The sequence below is a fragment of the Podarcis erhardii genome, assembly GCF_964252035.2.
Source record: "Podarcis erhardii genome assembly, chromosome: 1".
Classification (NCBI taxonomy): domain Eukaryota; kingdom Metazoa; phylum Chordata; class Lepidosauria; order Squamata; family Lacertidae; genus Podarcis; species Podarcis erhardii.
Genome location: NC_138497.1, coordinates 122,449,285 through 122,471,802, shown reverse-complemented (window position 1 = coordinate 122,471,802; position 22,518 = coordinate 122,449,285). Strand labels below are relative to the sequence as shown.

The following is a 22,518-nucleotide window of genomic DNA, read 5'->3' as shown; positions in this document are numbered from 1 at the left end:
TTAAACTTATAGCCCCTAGTTTTCCTAAAGTTAGCGCAACTTTATTTCGTATATTTATATATATTACAAAAGTCAGAGGACAACAAAGTATTTATCACTTACCCTTTGGATCCGATTTCTGGGGACGTTTCCCTAGAACAAAATGTATTTATTATGATTTGGCTATTGCGTCTTTCTTTCTTTCTTTCTTTCTTTCTTTCTTTCTTTCTTTCTTTCTTTCGGTATACACTATCCTGCTTCTCATTCTAATGATGAAAGCCTCCTCCAAACAGTTATTTCAGAGATGAAGAATCTGTGGTTCTCCTTTCCAGATATTGCTAGATTTCAGTCTGCAGGGCCAATGGTCAGATGATGGGAGCTGTTGTCCAGCACAGCAGCATATCATGGGTTGCCAATGCCCAGGTTGGGTGGGCACATATGCCAGGCGGGGGACAGAGCCCGCTGCTCCAGCCCAGCCCACGTCGCCAAAGCCACTGGAGCCAAGTGGGGCTGCATTGCTCTGCCTGCTCGCCCACACAGGTATCTGAACTGGAGTCGGTAACAGGTCAGATGAGGGCTAACAGTGATGTCTGGAGCAATAAAGTATCTCACACACTTTAGAAAAGAAAATTGGAATCAAGAGGTGAATGAAGGCTTCCTCAAACTCGGCCCTCCAGATGTTTTTGGCCTACAACTCCCATGGTCCCCAGCTAGCAGGACCAGTGGCCAGGGATGATGGGAATTGTAGTCTCAAAACATCTGGAGGGCCAAGTTTGAGGAAGCCTGATTTAGATATCTCTTGTTCTTGCACAAAGTCTTTTCTACAACCAAGAAAGGGGACAGGGGAGATGCTTTCCTTGTGGGAAGGACACCTGGGACTCTAATAACTTCTCAGCAGATACTATTTCATACCTTGGTTAACTGGGATGCTGCGCCTCTGGTTGATTGTCAGATATGATTTAATCAGCTGGCATATGATTGGCACACGGTTGTAGATAGCAGCATAGTGGATAAGACCGTAGCCATGATCGTCTGAAAGAGCAAGGCTGGAGAGGGACGTCTTGCGGCAGAAGGTGAGGAAGATAGCAGCCAACCCTCTTTCAGCAGCAGCCCTCATGCCAAATGGCAGGCTCTAAATGTCACACGAGCAAAACAACAAGAATAGCAATACAGTGATTTTTCACTCCAGCTACTTTGATTTGGGCTGTGTGTACCATGCCCTGAAAGAAAGAGAACAGTTAAAACTCTGTACCAAGATAAATTGACTCCAGAGGCCAGCCGACTGTAGAAGGATCTTTCTTATTCTGCATTGCATTATATAATTTTGTACTTGTTCTGTATCATGCGTTCCATCCTGGCTCGTTAGATTGAATGGGCAAGGATGTATACAGGCCACTGAAGTCTTGGCCTCAACCACTGGATGCCAGTTTCGGTACTCAAATTATAGGGGGAAATGTAGAGAGGCCCTTAATGGAATCTTCAAGATACCCGCCTCCCTCAACAAATTTTAGCCAAATTATTATCCTGCCAGTGGCATGCGGTCAGTGGACTAGGGGGACTAGGCTAGTCCCCTAAATGTTCCCAGTAAATTAGAGTATTAAAGTATTAATACTCTGGTGCCTGCTTCTCAAAGTCTGGGAAGCTTCTGCCCCGCTTAAGGTGGAAGAAATGATGCTCTGACCATGTCCAAGAGTCCTCCCATCATGGAGACAGCAGGGCTCCAGCATCCTTCTCAAAGCCCAGGAAGCTTCTGCCCGGCTGTCAGGGACTGGGCAGATGAAAGAAAGTGGTGGAGACCACGTCCCCAGGAGTCTTCCAGAGAGGATGAAGGGGCATTTAGTATAGACCTCCATGTTAGTATTTTTCATCCTCCCATTGCTGTCGGATCTTGAGGCCAAACTGTTTACATTCCATTCTTCTGGAAGTGTGAGAACGGAAACTCAGCACTGAGGCAAGGAAGAAGGGCTACCCCTATGCTATTCATATAATCAGTTATCAGAAATCAATATATTCATATATGCTCACACATAATCGAGGCTTACAGTGTTTGAAAATCCATTTTGAATCAAAGGGAAGCTGTGCCTTAGCTAACTGCATATTGCTTGGAACAGCAAGATTTAGAACCGACCTTTCCCCTACTACTTCTGTGAACCCTGGACATGGGGAAGACGTGAATCAGAGATTCTGGTACAAAACCCCCTCAGATACAGGCTAAATTAGTCCACAGAACAGGAAGAGCAAAACCACAAGAACTCCAAACTCCCTGTCCTGTCATAACTAGGGGAGAGGTTAGACAGAGCGTCATTACAGGCATCGGAAAGCAGAACTTGAACTCGGTGTTTGACCAGTGCTTGTCCAGGTGCTGGACGCATGGCCGGAAGCTTGCTAATTGGTTATTCCTTGCTGACAATATCGTGACTGTCTCATGATTGTCTCATGATCTATGATTTGCTGTGATCTACTCAGGTATAAAGACCTCTGGATTTCTGTCAATCGGGGTCCCAGTTCTTTTGGAAGAGATTCCAACTGGGTCCTTATTGCCTGGCAATAAACTTCACCTTCTTTTTCTCCTATTACTGAGTCTGCCTGATCCTTAATTTGCACCTAGTGAGTTCCTGCTCACGCTCACCTGCAACATTTGGTGCCGTGACTCGGATCATACAGGCCAGTAGGGTTTTTTTACCCCAAAAGAGCCTTGCCGGCTCGGGCGGGGGAACACGTCGGAGGGACCTTGTTCCAGCTCCAGGCGCCAATCGGACATCTTTTCCGAAGGAGAGGGGCAACCGCCTTTGGCGTGGGCTTCCGTCAGGGCGAAGGCAACGACCGAGGGAGAATCTGAACGTGAGCCAACAGGAAAAGCGCGCCACGAAAGGAACTCACGGTGAGTAGAGGAAAGAAAAAATGGGTGCTTGATCAACACCCCAAGCGATCCACCAGTAACCTCCCGTTAAAGGGAAAAGGATCCCAAAGGGAAGGGAGGAGAAGCTGGGTCTGCTAAGGGATAGGAGAAACAGGTTCTGCAGAAAAAGGTTTGGGGGAAAAAAAAAAAACAGCTGTGGGGGGTGTGTGTGAGAGAAAAGTGTTGTGTGTTTTTGCCAAAGGGTTTCGCCGCAAGCAAAGGGGGGTGAAACGGCTGTGTGTATGAATGACTGAATGTCCCGGGACTTGTGGCTGGGGGACTTGTGGCTGGGAGATTTGTGGTTGGAAGATTTATGGTTGGATGAGTAAGGGCTGGTTTAGAAAGGAAGAGTTGAAGAAAGGAAAGATTGTGAGCAAGCGAAGAAAGGTTAGGGAATTGAGGGAGGAGTGTGCTGTGGTTTCCTGGTCCTATTTTTGAAACCTGCCTGACAAAAGCGTTTTGCCTGGTGAAAAAGGAAAAGCTTTTGCAAGAAATGGGGGAAAATGTTCAAAGGACATTCAAGCTTGTACACCCCTAGAATGCATGATAGAGAATTTTAAAAGAGTCTTTCCGGAAGAACCAGGAGAGGTCAGACCAAGTAAGGAGATTTTGAAGAAATATTGCCGACAGGTTTGGCCTGCCCAGGTTAAAAATTGGCCCCCAGAAGGAACATTTAATTTAATATTATGTCAAGCAGTTATGGACTCAATAATGCAGAAACCGGACTTATTTAAGGAGCAGTATTATTATATTAATAAATGGATTACAATATGTTTGAAAAATCCAGATTGGCTCAAAACAAAGAAAGGAAGCGGTAGCAGCAGTGAGATTTTTGCTGTAAGGCAGGAAGCCAGAAAAACCACAAATTCTTCTGCAACTGACAGGAAAATTTATGTTGCTCCGCCGGAGGAAGAGGGAATCCTCCCCCCTCCATATAACTATAGCAACAGAAATCAAGCAATATTGCCGCCTTCAGGGCAAGTATTGCCAAGTCAAAATGCAATGGCAGGACAAGCCCAACAGATACCTATGCCCAGCCGATCTCAGCTGGCGGTAAAAAACTCTCAGCAAGCTTCACAGGCAGCCCCACCTTTTCAAGCAACGCTGGATGTGCCTAGCCTTCCAGATTTGCCTTCCCAGCCAAACCAAGCGGCTGCTTTAGATCAAAGCACGTTGCCCTCCCCTCCCGAGGAAAAATTCAACCAGGACATGTCAGCCTGGCAGACACAGACAGGGGGAGTGGAAGGAGGAACCAGTACATTTCAGATGTCTGGAGCATGGGGGGAACAAATCGATTCGTTAAAAACCCCAGAAAGCCGTGACAGTTCAAATTTATGGAAATTGATGAATGCTATTACAGATTCTGGACAGAAATTGGTCCTAAAAATGAGAGAAACTGATTTGCCTAGCGCATCTCAAAGCCCGGCCTCACCCAGTTTACCAAAGGGAGGTTATTATTTGCGAAATAACAAGGGGCCCCAGCGCCGATGCTTCCCCTGAGGGCTGTCTTAGGGCCCCAAGACTCTCGCCCGGTAGATGCCAATGGAAGACCGACCGGTCCTTGGCCAGCGAGGACAGTCACGTTCCAATACGTCCCGTTTACAACAACAGATTTATTGAATTGGAAAACACATACAGTACCCTTTTCAGAGAAACCTCAGGCCATGCTGGATTTAGTTGCTTCCATTATGGTAACTCATCTGCCTACATGGCAGGACTGCAGACATCTTTTAATGACTCTTTTCACCTCTGAGGAAAGGAGAAGAATAGATTCCACTGCAGATAACAATCTCAAAGCCCAGGTGCCCAATTCTGAAAATAATCTGGATGCGTGGGTTCGCGCCAGGTATCCACTTTCAGATCCAGGGTGGGACCCTGATAGGGATAAGGACGCCTTGGACAATTATCGGCAGGAAGTTTAAAGGCTATTAAGGGAGCTGCCAGGAAGCCCACCAACATTTCTAAAGTTGCTGAAGTCGTTCAACAGGGTGATGAATCTCCTTCCAACTTTTTGGAACGCTTAATGGAGGCATATAGAATCTATACTCCCTTTGATCCAGAAGCCCCAGAAAGTAAGCAAATGGTAAATGCGGCATTTGTGGCTCAGAGTGCTTCTGACATAAAGAGGAAATTACAAAAGTTAGATGCCTTTGAAACATTGCAAATGGAACAGCTCCTAGCAATCGCGCAAAAGGTTTACTTGAACAGGGAAAATGAGGTTAAGAAGGACAGAGTTCGGGAATTGAAGCAAAAGGCAGTGTTTTTGGCTGCAGCCATCAGTCAAGGCTCAGCATATGATGCAGGTGCCCAAGGGAGAGGTTCAAACAGGGCACGTGGAAGGGCAAGTGGAAGTGGAAGAGGAAGAGGAAGGGGACTGCCATTGGGAAGAAATCAGTGTGCAATTTGCAGGAAGGAAGGTCATTGGAAACAGGAGTGCCCTGATGCAAGGGAAACAGAGGGAGAAGGTGGATTCAGGGAACAGAGGGAACGTGGACGTTGGGAATTGCAGCATGGGAAAATGCAAGCAGGAAGATATGTGAGAAACAGAGCAAGTAGCAGAGATTTTGTTGGATTAGCGCAATTGGAGGAATATGAGAATGAGAATGCATAGGACAGACCGGGCTCAACTCTTTCCTTAGGCTCCCAAGAGCCCATGGTCTTGGTCAAAATGGGGAGCCGCTTAGTGAATTTTATGGTAGACACAGGAGCTCAATTTTCGGTGCTCACGAAGCCGTTAAAAGCAAAAAGCAACCAAGCAGTGACAATTGTGGGGGCCACTGGCAACAGGGTTCTAAAACCGTTTCTGCAACCTCAAGAATGCCAGATTGGAGGGAAAACCCTTACACATCAATTTCTGTATGTGCCAGAATGCCCCATTCCCTTGCTGGGACGTGACTTTCTGTCAAAGGTTCAAGCCCAAATCACCTTCACACAAGAAGGGGCAGAAATGAAATTACCCGAGGCTGCTACAGGGATTGTTACAGTAGGAATCCCTAGAGAACAGGCCTGGAAGATGATGGTGGCTTTATCAAACAAGGACTCCCAAAGGGAAAAATCACAGATTCCAAAAAATCTGAGAGCCCCACCTGGAGTATGGGCAGAGGATAACCCACCAGGCATGGCAAAGAACATAGCACCATTCATAATAGATCTAAAGCCAGGGGCAAAGCCAATAGCAACTCGGCAATACCCCATCCCAAGACAAGCAGCAGAAGGAATGCAGATGCACATAGACAAGTTTTAACATTAATGGAATACAAGGGAAGTTATTGGCTTTCCAACGAACGAATGGCAAAATACCAAGGGCTTTTATGTGGTAACCCACAAGTACATTTGCAAGTTGTAAACACCTTGAACCCCGCTTCCTTGCTACCCCTTCCCGAGTCAGTGGACCATGAGCCTCATGATTGCATTCAAGTAATGGACACAATTTATTCCAGTCGTCCAGATTTGCAGGATGAGCCCTTAAAAGACCCAGATGTGGAATATTTCACAGATGGAAGCAGCTTCATAAAGGAGGAGCAAAGGAGGGCAGGATATTCTGTGGTTACTCAAACTGATGTCATTGAAGCACGGCCTCTGCCAATTTCATCCTCAGTGCAGAAAGCAGAACTTGTGGCTTTAACCAGAGCACTTCAGCTAGCAGCTGGCTGTAGCGTAAACATTTACACAGACTCAAAGTTTGCTTTTTTGACTTTACATGCCCACGGAGCCTTGTGGAAGGAAAGAGGGCTCATTAGTGCAGAAGGGAAAGCGTTGAAATATGGCCCGGAATTAGAAGCACTTTTGGAAGCTGTATGGGCTCCAGGGAAGGTTGCGGTCATACATTGCCAAGGCCACAGCAAAGGAGCCACGAAAACGGCAAAGGGAAATCAATTTGCAGATCTGGCTGCAAAACGGGCTGCTCTATTGCCACCGCCACCTGCCTCAATAACCGCTTCTCTTTTTCCTACAGCGGTTGATGTAAAGCAAATGAAACCGGTTTACACAGAGGCAGAAGCAAAATGGGCCCAACAAGAGGGGGCTTACAGAATGCCACCACAGGATGGATGGTTTATCCTACCAGACCAGCGTGTATTTGTCCCGGAAGCCTTAGGCAGGGGCATAGTGAAACAATATCATGAATCCACTCACTATGGGTCCACAGCATTGCGGGAAAGCCTAAATAGGCAATTTTACATAACCAGGATATCACAGCTGGCGGAAGCAGTATCACGTGCATGCCTTCTGTGTGCAAAAAACAACCCCAAGCAAGGACCAGTACCTCCGCCAGGAATACAGCAAACAGGCTTAATGCCAATGGAAAATTTAATAGTGGATTTTACAGAAATGCCAAAGGCAAAAGGGTATAAGGCGCTTTTGGTTTTCACTTGCACTCTTACAGGCTGGCCTGAGATTTATCCAGCTAGAACAGAAAAGGCCCAGGAAGTAGTAAAGCGCCTCCTAACAGAAATCATTCCAAGGTTTGGTCTACCCAGGTGCATAGGCAGTGACAATGGTCCGGCTTTCATTGCATCAATTGTGGATGGGGTATGCAAAGCTTTGCAAATACAATGGAAACTACATGCGGCATATAGACCTCAAAGTTCAGGAAAAACCGAAAGGATGAATCGGACTCTGAAAGCACAATTAGCGAAATTGTGCCAGGAAACTCATTGTAAATGGGTAGACTTATTGCCTATAGCTTTGTTTAGGGTCAGATGTTCACCAACAAAGAGACTAAAACTTTCTCCATTTGAACTTTTGTATGGAAGACCTCCTCCAATAACCAAGGGAATCACAGCTGACTTAACTCAGGTGGGGGGGACAGATAACAGCAGAGCAAATCCAGGCTCTTTGTCGTATCTCTCTTGATTTAAACAGGTGGTGTCTCGAACGCACTCCCATCAGTTTAGCCGATCCAGTCCATCCTTTCCGTCCAGGAGACCGAGTGTGGGTACGAGATTGGAAAGACGAACCACTGACGGCTCGCTGGAGAGGTCCCTACACGGTTCTGCTGGCCACGCCTACAGCGGTAAAGGTAGCGGAAGTCACCCCGTGGATTCATCATTCTCGTCTGAAGCGGTCTGAGGGACATTGGAACTGTGAGCTGAACCCATCTGACCCTCTGAAGTTGAAGCTCACCAGGAACCCCTGCACCTAGCCCCTCCGGAAGCGGGCAGGAGCACAGGCAACGGGACTACAGGTCTGCTCTCACTGCACCTGGAAGCCAGTGAGTCTACGCACACCGGAAGATTTGGGAGCTGCACCAGCGTATGGAAGGACCCCTACTGGTTAAAATATCAGTCAATCCTAGATTCCAGCCAGACTTTGCATATAAACCCTTAGTAGAAATAACAATTACAAGGGCTGATAAAAAGGGGGGACATTCATGATAAGTGGGTGGATTGGGTAACTGCATACGGTAGTTACATTCCTTTCTTTCTTTGGGAATTCTACATACCAGATTGGGCACAAGCAGGTCCAAGACAATAGTTTCACAAGCAGAGGGAAGAGTACATGCCAGGGGAACCAAGGAGAGCCGTACGCAGCTTCTCCAACCCACCTCCCCAAGGGGCATTTTCCCGCACTGTACTGGCCACTGTAGTTGTTTTTCCTCCACCACCCACAGGTCCTTTCAAGGTAGCAGTTGCAGAGTGTATACAGGGTGAGTTGACCCCACCAGCTCGACCAGAACCCGGGGACCACTAATAAGTCCACTGGGTGCGGCCAGGCGGGGGGTTGTCTCGCAAAAAGGTATGTTCTGGTACCTGCTACCTTATATAATTGTTGCAATTTCACTCCTTCTGGTCCTGATCATTCTATTCTGCATATATAAGAAGGATCACGGTAGTGACACCAACCCAGAGCCAGAACTGATAAGGTTCAACCCCGAGGGCCCACGGGGGGAAGTTGAAGATGAAGCTTCTGTTCATATTGATGTGCTTGTGGCTCCAGAGAGGCCCAATGGTAGTGGGTAATGCCTTTATAAAACATGCTGAACACATGTTCCAAATATATGGGGAGAATGCTACCTTATATTATGAACACCCAATGCCACCACCCGTGTTTTGCGCTCGCTGCAGGCAGAGGTTGAAGATTTGAACCAATTGACGATGACCCATAGATTGGTTTTGGATTACCTCCTTGCACGTTCAGGCGGTTTTTGCAAAATTGTCCCAAAGGGTCAATGCCAGGTAAAATTCCATGATCTTAACAAGATGATCGAGGACGAATTGCAAAAACTGCAGTCTTTGGTAGCTGACAACACACCCACTCAGAATCCCTGGGGAGAGATGTGGTCATGGATCCCAGGGGAGGGGTGGGTGCACAGCCTTCTGACTGCCTTAGCCATAGGAGGGTTTATTTTTCTGTTGCTTCTTTCTGTAATCCCTTGTTGTCTGTCTTTGCTTAGGGGGATGATAGCCCGCAATGTTAAGCATCTCACTGACCCTCAGATTCTGGCAATATACAGAGCTTTGCCCCCAGTGCCAGATGAGCCAGAGGAAGATGATGGTTATGAGCGAATGCATAGGGAACCGGTTCTGGTGCAGGAACAGGCCCCTTTGCAGGAAGCAGTGGTTTATTCTGATGTCCAGAGTGGTGTTCAAGCTCAGGAATCAGATGAATCTTCTTTCTGAGCTTGAAAAGGGGGGAATGAGGCAAGGAAGAAGGGCTACCCCTATGCTATTCATATAATCAGTTATCAGAAATCAATATATTCATATATGCTCACACATAATCGAGGCTTACAGTGTTTGAAAATCCATTTTGAATCAAAGGGAAGCTGTGCCTTAGCTAACTGCATATTGCTTGGAACAGCAAGATTTAGAACCGACCTTTCCCCTACTACTTCTGTGAACCCTGGACATGGGGAAGACGTGAATCAGAGATTCTGGTACAAAACCCCCCTCAGATACAGGCTAAATTAGTCCACAGAACAGGAAGAGCAAAACCACAAGAACTCCAAACTCCCTGTCCTGTCATAACTAGGGGAGAGGTTAGACAGAGCGTCATTACAGGCATCGGAAAGCAGAACTTGAACTCGGTGTTTGACCAGTGCTTGTCCAGGTGCTGGACGCATGGCCGGAAGCTTGCTAATTGGTTATTCCTTGCTGACAATATCGTGACTGTCTCATGATTGTCTCATGATCTATGATTTGCTGTGATCTACTCAGGTATAAAGACCTCTGGATTTCTGTCAATCGGGGTCCCAGTTCTTTTGGAAGAGATTCCAACTGGGTCCTTATTGCCTGGCAATAAACTTCACCTTCTTTTTCTCCTATTACTGAGTCTGCCTGATCCTTAATTTGCACCTAGTGAGTTCCTGCTCACGCTCACCTGCAACAGCACCGCATTTCCGTTCTCTGTGCTTTTGTTTTAGGCTCTTTGTTCTGTCTCCCAGACAGACAGGATGTTTGTGTGAACTGCTCCTCACGCTGTTGTTATTTTCCTTATTATGATTTGGTTTGATTTGATGTATAGCAATAAAATTAGCAATGCTACATACTTCCGCAGCCAAGGTTTCGTTTACTCTGCTGTTTGCATGCTCATGTGAGCAGATATGAGTCGCTGAGATACAGGACTGCTGCCGAACTCTTCATGAGAGTCCTGTTATCGGAGGGAGAGGCCTCATATTCCGGTAGTGGTTTGGTAGAAGGCACATTCCAGAGGAAGATGAGGGCAAAAGTTGGGAGATGATGGGAGATGAGGAGGACGACTTTGAAAGCATTCAACCGGCAAAGCTTGAGCAGCAGTTGAATGAGCCGCTGTCACTGGAGTGTCTCCCAGAAAACGTACCCGCCCCCAAAACCAGGCGTTCACTGAGGATAGCAGAGAAGAAAGCTCAAAGGCAAGCGGCAAGGAGTCTGATAAATAGGGAAGTAATGGAGAATGGGCTGTTTGGGCCATTTCCACTAAGGTTGCCACCTTTGTTCTGGCAAAATACTGGGCAGGGTAGGGTGGGGCAGAGAGAGGCATTGGAGCGATTTTCTTTTCCACCTGGTGCATAACTCAAGCAATCCATTACAATCTGTGGCAGCCTAACAGGATGGCCTCTCTGGAATTTGTCACATGCACAGAGACAGATATGCATGAATTTGTAAATCTGTCTGAGCTTTGCTACCCGTAGCTTAAATATATGACTTTTCACACACCCTTTCACATAGATAGATTTGGAGAGGAGCCCTAACTTGGCAGAGAGAAAGGGGGGGCAGGGGAGTGGAAATACGGGACAAACTGCATCCTGCATTGAATCAGCACAGGACATAGTATTTTGCACTATCATATGGGACGATCCTGTATTATACAGTGTTATGTATTCAGTGTTCTGTGTTTGCCTGAGCTTGAGTCTGGACTAAGGATTTTGAGCTCCTGTGTTCTGATTCAATACATGATATCCAATCACAGAACATTTCAGGATTTGGGCCTCTGCCATTGGCCCTTAAACTCTGAGTCATGATTCACAGCTTGGAAGTTTAGATAGCCAATCACGTTGGGAGCGGGAGCGGCCCAGGCCTTCAGAAATGTATATAAGCAGTTGTTTGCCCCTGCTGTTCAATTCTATTAGTTCAATAAATGTTCTTGCTGTTATCGTTGTTTCTTGCCTTGTGGGAACCTATGCTTCATACAGGGTGGTTGGAAACCTTAAATTTCCCACCTGGCCTGAGAAGCAGGGCAGGCGGGTTGACTCCATCCACAAAGGCTGCTCTAACTCGAATGAAGCATGATTTTGAGCGACAGAGGGAGAGGAGCAAAACTGTTCTGAAAGCGCTGTTTAAAGGAAGATGACAATAAATGTGGTGGACCTCACAGGGTCCATTCCCTTAAAAAAAACAAAAACCATACCTTGCATTTAATAGCCTTCTTATAGCCAAATCTTTTCTTGAATTGGTCCATTGCTTGAATATCAGTTAATGGGAGCCTTTTGGGTTTAAGTGTGCTTACTACTTCGTTTATGGCTCCCCACCACTGGCTCTTAAAAAGCAGATAAAATGGTTCAAGTTCGATCCCGATTACATAATAGCTGGAAAATGCAGGGGGTGGGGGGAACACACACACGCACAGTAGAAACTGGAATATTTTAACACATTATTTTGTAGCCTATATTTCACAATGCCTGTAAAGTGAGCCTGAGAATCTTCTGACCCACCAAATCAAAGACATCCCAATCGCTTAATATGGTGGTCCACCAGGGGCTTATAAATATATATTTATTGCTGTCTCTGAGACTGCAAAATTGGGATTGTGGTTAAACACTAGACAGGCCACAATACACAAAATAATAATATATAATAATTATTTATTATTTATACCCCGCCCATGTGGCTGGGCCCCCCCCAGCCACTCTGGGCGGCTTCCATAGAAACCAAAAATACAGTAAAATATCACACGTTAAAAACTTCCCTGAACAGGGCTGCCTTAACATGTCTTCTGAATGTCAGGTAGTTGTTTATCGCTTTGACATCTGCTGGAAGGGCATTCCACAGGGCGGGCGCCACTACCGAGAAGGCCCTCTGCCTGGTTCCCTGTAGCTTTGCTTCTCGCAATGAGGTAACCGCCAGAAGGCCCTCAGCGCTGGACCTCAGCATCCGGGCAGAACGATGGGGGTGGAGACGCTCCTTCAGGTATACTGGACCGAGGCCGTTTAGGGCTTTAAAGGTCAGCACCAACACTTTGAATTGTGCTCGGAAACGTACTGGGAGCCAATGTAGGTCTTTCAAGACCGGTGTTATATGGTCTCGGCGGCCGCCCCCAGTCACCAAAATCAGTTGCCGGGAGACACAAGTGCTGTTGCACTCATGTTCTGTTTACAGGCTTCCCATGGGTATCTGGTTAGCCACTGTGAGAACAGGATACTGGACTAGGTGGACAACTTTGACCTGGTTCAGCAGGTTCTTATGTATAGGACTTTATTAAAAAAAATCAAGCAGTAGTAGCTGCATTTAGCTCAGTGGACTGCAGGTTGTGTACACCTGTCTAAATTGGACCATGGCATACCATTATAATTCATTTTAATCCTGCCTTTCCTCTAAGTAGCTCAGGATGGCATACAGCAGCATACCCTCCCCAAACATTATCCTTGCAACAACCCTGGTTGTTTGGATAAGAGAGTGTGACTGGTCCAAGGTCCCCCAGTGAGCTTCATGGGTAAAGTGTCAGTTTATCATCCTAGCCCAACGCTCAACCCACTGCACCACACTATTTGTACAGTGGTACCTTGGTTCTCAAATGCCTTGGTACTCAAACAACTTGGAACCCAAACACTGCAAACCCAGGAGTAAGTGTTCTGGTTTGGGAACTTTTTTTCGGAACCGAATGTGCTCCGTTTTGAGTGTTAGGCTTCTGTTTTGAGTGTTATGCTGAGGTCTGTCTGTTTTTGCTATTTATTTTGTGTTTTTGGTTTTGCATCTCTTTTTGTTTTGTTTTTGTGACTGTGTGGAACCCAGTTCAGCTACTGATTGATTGATTGATTGTGTGACTGCAGTACATTGTTTGTTGTTTTCGTTTTATGGATCAATGATCTCATTAGATAGTAAAATTCATGTTAAATTGCTGTTTTAGCGGTTGTTTTTAAAAGTCTGGAACGGATTGATCCATTTTGCATTACTTTCTATGGGAAAGCGCGCCTTGGTTTTGGAACGCTTTGGTTTTGGAACAGACTTCCGGAATGGATTAAGTTTGAGAACCAAGGTACCACTGTAGTATCCTTTTAACATTGCTCTAGTACCTGGGCAAAACGGATGCGGGTGGCGCTGTGGTCTAAACCACAGAGCCTAGGACTTGGCAGTTCGAATCTGCTCGACGGGGTGAGCTCCCGTTGCTCGGTCCCAGCTCCTGCCAACCTAGCATGTCAAAGTGCAAGTAGATAAATAGGTACTGCTCCGGTGGGAAGGTAAATGGCGTTTCCGTGCACTGCTCTGGTTCGCCAGAAGCGGCTTAGTCACATAGCTGTCAACTTTTCCCTTTTTTTAAGGGAAATCCTATTCGGAATAAGGGAATTTCCCTTAAAAAAAGGGAAACGTTGACAGCTATGCTTAGTCATGCTGGCCACATGACCCGGAAGCTGTACGCTGGCTCCCTTGGCCAATAAAGCAAGATGAGTGCCGTAACCCCAGAGTCGATCCTAATGATCAGGGGTCCCTTTACCTTTACCTTTTAGTATCTGGGCACTGTAAAGTTCTCTGTTATGTCTCCCTAAGCCTGAAAGAATAGAACCTAGGCATAAAAGATGGAACAAAGGTGGTGCTGGGGTCCGGGGGGTGGGGTGGAAACATTTGATAGAGTAGAAGTGCACTGTAGGCAAACTTGGCCCTCCAGATGTTTTGGGACTACAACTCCCATGATCCCTAACAGGACCCGTGGTCAGGGATGATGGGAATTGTAGTCTCAAAACATCTGGAGGGCCAAGTTTGCCTATGCCTAGTTTAGACTAAAGGACTAAGAGGAAGCACAGAAAATATGGTTGTGTCATGCTTTATGCCAGACTGGATTCCATCTACAAGATTTTCACTACGTGACTGGATTCCCTTTATGATAATGCACAGTGGACAATGAGCTATGGTCAAAATAATTTGTTTTTTAAAAGCAGCAAAGTTCAGTTCTGCATTCAGATTAAAAAATCTCGATGAATAAATAATAAACATCCGTGCTCAGTCGTCAGTATGTCTTTTAAGCAAACTTATTTCTAATCTATTATTATTTTGCATACAGTGGTGCCTCGCAAGACGAAAAGAATCCGTTCCGCGAGTCTCTTCGTCTTGCGGTTTTTTCGTCTTGCGAAGCAACCCTATTAGCGGCTTAGCGGATTAGCGCTATTAGTGGCTTAGCGGCAAAGCGGCAAGCCCATAGAGAAATTCGTCTTGCGAAGCGCCTCGAAAAACGGAAAACCCTTTCGTCTTGCGGGTTTTTCGTCTTGCGGGGCATTCGTCTTGCGGGGCACCACTGTACTGTAACATCTGCTGCACGTACACAAGTATTTACTGGCACTTAGGTATGAGCCAGTTTTTGACTCTCAACCATTAACTAGTGTTACGTTTCCAAAAACTCAATCAAAAGCATCTCACATGCTCTTTACCTCTTGCCTTGAAAATCCATTATTGGTATGGGGTAATGTTCTCTATAGGGTGCATCTGGGTCCAACAGTTGAGCGAGGTGATTTGCTGCACATGTATGCATTTCGTCATAGGCAGCCTATAATTAATGTTAAAAACAACAGACCCTATTTATGCCTGCAAAGCCTTTAAAACTTCCTGTATCAAGGCCAAACACTGCTTTAAGTAGTTAAAGCATCTTGTCAATTTTCAGTAAAATATGCAGGCTCAAAATCTGCTAAGAGCTGAGAAGAGCTCAAAAACCCAATGGGTAGAGAAACAGAAGTTCAAATCCTGTCTGGGCACATGGTGGAAACAGGTTTTTAGTTTCATAAAATCAAAGAACCAAAGTTATTTGACTTCCAACCCATAACATGTGAGGTTACAGTTCTACAACAGTCCTGTTCTTGCTACCGTCAAGTGATTACATGCTGAATTTCTTCAAAGTAAATGCTTGTTAAAATAAAATAATACAGATAAAAATAAATGTATTCCCTTGTAAAATACATTTTCTTGAAACAAATCAGAACTGAAGGGTGGTATTAAACTAAATTTTGCTCAGACTCATTGGCATTCATGATCACGACTAAGTTAGATCCATTAATTTCAATGGATCTGCTCTGAGTAAAAGGAAGCTGACAATCACTCCCTACAATTTACCTTTCATGGTGTCATTTAATAATTATTTATGCACTTTAAATATTTTTTATACTGCCTTTGCTTGAGAATGACACCAGGGGAGTTTACAATGCTGATACTGAAAGCAATTAATTGCAATAAACAATAACAATAATCATAAAAAACTAGCAGACAAAATGGTACTCAGATCTAAAAGGTTTAAAATGCTTAGAGAGTCCCTTCAAATCTCTGAGAGGTGTTTTTTTGTTTTTGTTTTGCTTAATGCCTGAAAGAATGTAAAGTTGCTAGCAGGAGAGGATGTGCATGTTTTCCATCATGGGGCCACCACAACAAAAGGCCCTTCTCTACTTGCCAAATGCCAAAATATAACAAGGAAGGTGCAGAGAAATGGGCCTCGGTGGATTGCTTCAAAGTACAGGCTGTTTGATATAGGAGAAGCTGTTCCTTTCACCCATCCTAGGTGCTAATAATAGTAATAATAATAATAATAATAATAATAATAATAATAATAATTCATTTATACCCCCTGGGTAAAGAAATGCAACTCTAGATAGGCACTCTTCTTTTGTCCTATTTGAGTGTCCCGCTTTAACTGGCAGTAATTTCTACATGTACCGTTGCACATCACCCTGGCCCCTCTGCATGCATTGAGAGAAGGCCCCCACAATAATCTTTATTTTATTGTTTATATGCTGCCTATCTGACTCTGGGCAGCTCCCAACAAAGTATTAAAAGCACAATAAAACACCAACCATTAAAAACCTTCCCTAAACAGAGCTGCCATCAGATATCTTCTAAATGTTGCATAGTTATTTATCTCCTTGACATCTGATGGGAGGGCATTCCACTACCGAGAAAGCCCTCTGCCTGGTTCCCTGTAACTTCACTTCTCGCAGTGAGGGAACCGCCAGAAGGCCCTCGGCGCTGGACCTCAGTGTCTGGGCAGAACGATGGCAGTGGAGACGCTCCTTCAGGTATACTTAGGGATTTAAAAGGGATCACTAGTACTTTCAAGCAGGCTCCAAAGTGAATTGGCAACTAGCCGATCCGTTCTGACATTTTTCTGAGGTACAATCTGAACAAGGGAAGCATTCAAACCAGCTTCAAAGGTGGCCCCAGATGGAACATTTTACAGAAATCTGAAAAAGAGGTACCAGCGCATAGATGACTGGTTAGACGGCCTGTCTTCTGGAGAGGTTGTAGCTGCTGAACCAGACCCAGCTAGTGGTAGGAAGAGTTTCTGTGGTAAGGAGACTTAAGGCGGTGTCCACGCTACATCTTTAAAGCACATTTGAAGCAAATTCTTTCCCTCAAAGAATTCTGAGCACTGTAGCTTTACCTGTCACAGATTTACATTTCCCAGCAAATCTTAACATTATCTACAGTGCCCAGAATTCTTTTGAGGGAGACTCTGCTTCGAATGAGCTTTAAAAGGTATAGTGTGTATGCTGTAAATCCCCAACCCCTACAATCTCTCCTTATCGCGGGCTAAATTATTTCGAAAATTCTGATTTAGTACCTTAATCTCATCTGAAAGGTCTTCAACTGAAGGAGTACCAACATCATATTCAATGCCACCGTGGAGATGGAAATACTGATTCTGGGTGTATACAAAATGCTGGCACTTAAAATCTGGTCCGAGCAAAATTGGAGGCAGCTCACGTTCCGTTTTGACTTTATCGTCTACAAAAAGGAAGAACTGGTTTTTAACACAGAGGAGAAGGCAGCTGCCACTGCTCTTAGCGAATGACATGAATGAATGACATTAGTAATAATATAAAATTATATGCCCAAACTTTAAGCAGCACTTTCAAAAATGCAGATTTCCCGTAGTTTCATCACACAATAAGGACTGGTTGGTGTCAAAAGTGTTATGTACTGAAGTTCTCACCCTGGGCCAGCAGGGGGATACTGTATAGATAGTTATGCAAATGAAGGATCAAAAGTGACGTTCAGTGATTGGATAGTTTTAGAAAGTTGTTACAGTAACATGGTACTGGAGCTCTATATAAGCAGACTGATTGAGCCCTTCAGTTCAGTTCTGTCCTGGCCTGTGAATAAACAAGAGCTGTTTGAAGAATCGCTGTGCCGTCTGATATGTTCACCCACAACTTAACAAAAAGAGTATGCTACGTAAGAGTTCCCTGGGAAGAGTTGATTGTTAAACCACTCTGTATCTCCATGAGAGAAACGTGGGTCTCCTCACAAAACCCTTCACAAACTACAATTCTGATTATTCTTTGGGGAAAACCATGGCTATCTGAAGTGGTATAATATTGCTTTAAATGTATGGTGGAGATAGAGCCATAGTGTACTCTTTTGACATTAAGACTGACATTTTGGATTAAGAAGTAGTTCCAGTTCTTGTTCATTAGGAACAAATTCCATGGTGACTGGTTCCCTTTTATTTCCTTTATTAATTCTTGCCACATGGAACCCCAATCAACTGTTATTCATTCATTTGGAGGGAGTCTGGTGTCTTAATTTTAGCAGACCCTCCAAGTGTCCCTATTTTCAAGGTACAGTCCTGGATTTACAGAAAACTGTCCCAGTTTCTGATCTGATCTTGGAATGTCCTGCTTTTCCTTAGGATGTCCCTATTGTCAACAGAGAAATGTTTGAGGATCTGGAGTTATCCAGCCCCTGAGCCATCCGAAGAAATCCCTGTATAGGGAAGTGTTTTTTAATGTTTTATGTTTTTATATATTTTTATATACGTTGGAAGCTGCCCAGAGTGACTGGAGCAAGGCAGTCAGATGGGTGGGGTATAATAATTTATTATTTCTACCCTGCCCATCTGGCTGGGTTTCCCCAGCCACTCTGGGCAGCTCTCAACCGAATATTAAAAACACAATACAGTGGTGCCTCGCAAGACGAAATTAATCCGTTCCGCGAGTCTCTTCGTCTTGCGTTTTTTTCGTCTTGCAAAGCACGGCTATTAGCGGCTTAGTGGCTATTAGCGGCTTAGAGGCTTAGCGGCTTTAAGAAAAAGGAAACAAACTCGGAAGAACTCGCAAGACGTTTCGTCTTGCGAAGCAAGCCCATAGGGAAATTCATCTTGCGGAACGACTAAAAAAATGGAAAACTCTTTTGTCTAGTGAGTTTTTCGTCTTGCGAGGCATTTGTCTTGCGAGGCACCACTGTACAGCATTAAACATTAAAAACTTTCCTAAACAGGGCTGCCTTCAGATGTCTTTTAAAAGTAAGATAGTTGCTTATTTCCTTGACATCTGATGGGAGGGCATTCCACAGGGCAGGCACCACTATCGAGAAGGCCCTCTGCCTGGTTAATAAATAGTAGAATTATTATTATGGAAAAGGATGTCCCTTGTTGGAGGGTACGTTTCAGGTGCATTGCCTCTTGTATGCTTTTGTTAAAACAAAATATCATTTGTTTTAGTCCATTGCAGGGTATACAAGCATGTCATGTCGACTGGCTGGCTTTTTGTTTTTGTTTACTAAGCGTTCCTTGCATTTTTGCTACTGTTGTCTAATGTGGATTGTGTGTGATGTATCATTGCTGGTTGGACTGATTGTAAAGTTTTTTGTTTGTTTTAAAAAAGCGGTTCTAGTTCTCAATAGTTAAACCTGAATCAGGACTGTACCATTTTAGACAACTGGTAAGGGGCTCGTAAAGGGACACGGGTGGCACTGTGGGTTAAACCACAGAGCATAGGGCTTGCTGATCAGAAGGTCGGCAGTTCAAATCCCCGCGACGGGGTGAGCTCCCGTTGCTCAGTCCCTTCTCCCGCCAACCTAACAGTCTGAAAGCACGTCAAAGTGCAAGTAGATAAATAGGTACCGCTCCAGTGGGAAGGTAAACGGCATTTCCGTGCGCTGCTCTGGTTCTCCAGAAGCAGCATAGTCATGCTGGCCACATGACCTGGAAGCTGTATGTCGGCTCCCTCGGCCAATAAAGCGAGATGAGCTCCGCAACCCCAAAGTCGGTCACAACTGGACCTAATGGCCAGGGGTCCCTTTACCTTTACCTTTACCTTTACCTTTACCTTTACCTTTACCTTTACCTTTACCTTTACCTTTACCTTTACCTTTACCTTTACCTTTACCTAAGGGGATTGTTCTTACAGATATGGCCTATAACTTGTTCATGGATTAAAAGCAACCTCTCTGCGAAAGGATAGAACATAGTCTTACCTGAATATGGCTGAAGAAGCCGACTTAAATTTGGGATTTTATTTTTCCTTTTTAAATTGATAATAAATGGAATAAGAAAACTCATTAGCTTTAGATATGCAATGTTTTTCCGGATCTCGACCTTTTTTTCTAGGTATTTCTTCACAAGTTTTTGTTGAAGAGCTAGCCTCTGCTGCAGCCTCTGGTATCCATGCATACTGAGGCTGTCCTCAGTCATCCTTATTGCATTACAAAGGTTGTATGCTGCATCAAACTTGAACACATTTTCATACTGCTGAACCTCTGTGGTGGCAAAAGTCAGCTTGAGAAATATGTAGTCTGCAAACTGCATAAAGAATGCTTTTTCCTCTGGACTGTTAGGGTCATACGTTGGATCTTCATTCAGGTTTTCCTCATAGATTCCTTGGAAATCTGGTTCTTTTGAAATATCCATTAGACCTATATCATACATATGTACACAAAAAGATATATAAATATATGAAATAAAAACAGATCGGTTAAACTACAGTACAGATATTCCCTTTCCTACATGGATAAGGACCAGACAGTTAAGTCCAGTCAAAGGCGACTATGGGGTTGCGGCGCTCATCTCGCTTTCAGGCCAAGGGAGCTGGCGTTTGTCCACAGATGGCTTTCCGGGTTATGTGGCCAGCATGACTAAACTGCTTCTGGCACAACGGAACACTGTGATGGAAACCAGAGCGCATGGAAACGCCGTTTAGCTTCCTGCCGCAACGGTACCTATTTATCTACTCGCACTGACGTGCTTTCGAACTGCTAGGTTAGCAGGAGCTGGGACAGAGCAATGGGAGCTCACTCCATTGTGGGGATTCGAACCACCAACCTTCTGATTGACAAGCCCAAGAGACTCAGTGGTTTAGACCACAGCGCCACCCGCATACCTTTTTACCTACATGTATACACACACACACATGTATATATATATATGCGCGCAAGTGAAACAACTGTAATTAGTATGTAAAAAAAATCTAACACAAATAAAAGTTCACAGAAGTGGCTTTTTAAATCATACAGAATAACCTTGCACGTCAAGAGAACTCCTTACTCATCCTTACTTTAATTTTTGTCAGGGCTTTTTTTCAGCTGGAACTCACCAGAATTCAGTTCTGGCACCTCTCAGATGGGCGCCATTGCCATTATAAGAGAACAAGGGAGGCATTCATGGGGAGTTCTGGAACCTCTGTTTCTAGAGAAATAGTGCTGATTTTCGTCAAGAAGAAATTTGGAAACTATTAAATTCCCATTTACTTCTGTTTTAAATACAGGCACCCAAATTTAGCAAGCAGTATTCCAAGGCGCCCTTTGGTGGGTGTTGCCAATGCAGATAAGAATTTGGATGCTCCTCATCTGTGCCACAGAGCTTATAACTAGTATGAGTAGGTACAATTTTCTACTTTAGGCAGCAACTTTTTTGTCCGGGCTTTGGATTTTCACCTCCTGAAATATGGCAACCCTATCTTACCAGCTTGACAGAACTCTGCACAGGCAGTTCTTTCTGTTTGAGGGATGCCGTCTGCGTCAATATCCATGCTAGAACGCCACAGTTCAGAGAATCTGACACGTTTTTCTTTGGGCATGTATGCCCCATGCCACAAGGCTTTCAGCATGTAATCCACGGTGATCAACATTTGTCCGATTCGCGTGTCAAAGTATGCTGGAGGGAGGGAGCAAGAAGTACTTTGGTCGTAATTAGCATCCAAACTGATGGACGGAATTTGGTTCAGACAGTAAATCCCAACAGACAACTCTCTGATGATCTGATGGATTTCTCTGCAGTCCAGCTCTAAGTCGGGCTCCACGGGTGTTAGAAAAATAGCCGTTGGGACATTTATGCTTTTCATTTGTCTCAGCAGCCCAGTGGGGAGGTCCAACGTTTGGCGCAAGTTATCTTTGGTTGCCAGCCAGCTACAAAACGAAGTGGTCAGTAGTTCCTGAAGCTCGCTTCGCTCGTACTTCTCAAAGAAGGCACTTGCGTTTCTCTGCGCAGCTAGGTGAGCTAAATAAGTTGCCTCATCTGCTTGCTCATTCCTAAGCACTTGCTTTTTCAGTGGTCTCAGCATCATATTGCCTCTTTTTCTGTTCTATTGTTTCCTAAATACTTAAAAAAAAAAAAGAGGGAGAGAGAATATGTAATGCACATTAGTTAATCAAGTGGTTTATGGGTTGTTGGAACAGAAATATTCCTGTGAAGATAGGACTAAAACACAGAGCCTAAGTAGTGTATTCCTTGACCTTTAACAAGGCACATTTCCGAGCACAATTCAAAGTGTTGGTGTTGACCTTTAAAGCCCTAAACTGCCTCAGGCCAGTATGCCTGAAGGAGTGTCTCCACCTCCATCGTCCAGCCCGGATACTGAGGTCCTCCTCTGAGGGCCTTCTGGCAGTTCCCTCACTCTGAGATGTGAAGCCAGGCAGAGGGCCTTCTTGGTAGTGGCACCCACCCAGTGGAACATCCTCCCATCAGATGTCAAGGAGATAGATAACTATACAACTTTTAGAAGACATCTGAAGGCAGCCCTATTTAGGGAAGGTTTTTAATGGTTGACGTTTTATTGTGCTTTTGATCAGGGCCGTCTTAGCTAAAGGCGCTAGGGGTGCGGGGCATCCGGGAACCGGGCTCTCAGGGGCGCCAGGCCGAGAGTCCGGGGCCCAAGAGTTGAGTCTGGGGAAGAGCCCGCCCATCAGTCGGAGTGCCGCGAGGGGCTTTTCTGCTGCAGGTGGCTCTGTGCCGCGAGTTTGGGCACGACCAAGGCT

The 22,518-nt window shown here is 45.0% G+C and overlaps 1 protein-coding gene across 1 annotated transcript in view; it reads right to left on the bottom strand.

Annotated features, from left to right (window-relative positions):
• ANKAR (ankyrin and armadillo repeat containing) overlaps positions 1–22,518 on the bottom strand; it is a 63,113-nt gene that overhangs the window by 39,228 nt on the left and 1,367 nt on the right. Inside the window, exons 2-8 of the mRNA XM_081850290.1 lie at positions 21,227–21,862; positions 19,744–20,181; positions 17,108–17,271; positions 14,934–15,049; positions 11,705–11,882; positions 892–1,111; positions 103–132 (exon numbers count right to left, since the gene is read on the bottom strand). Coding sequence (XP_081706416.1) covers positions 103–132; positions 892–1,111; positions 11,705–11,882; positions 14,934–15,049; positions 17,108–17,271; positions 19,744–20,181; positions 21,227–21,827 — 1,747 coding nt within the window. The 5' untranslated portion in view covers positions 21,828–21,862. The remainder of the gene's footprint in view (positions 1–102; positions 133–891; positions 1,112–11,704; positions 11,883–14,933; positions 15,050–17,107; positions 17,272–19,743; positions 20,182–21,226; positions 21,863–22,518) is intronic.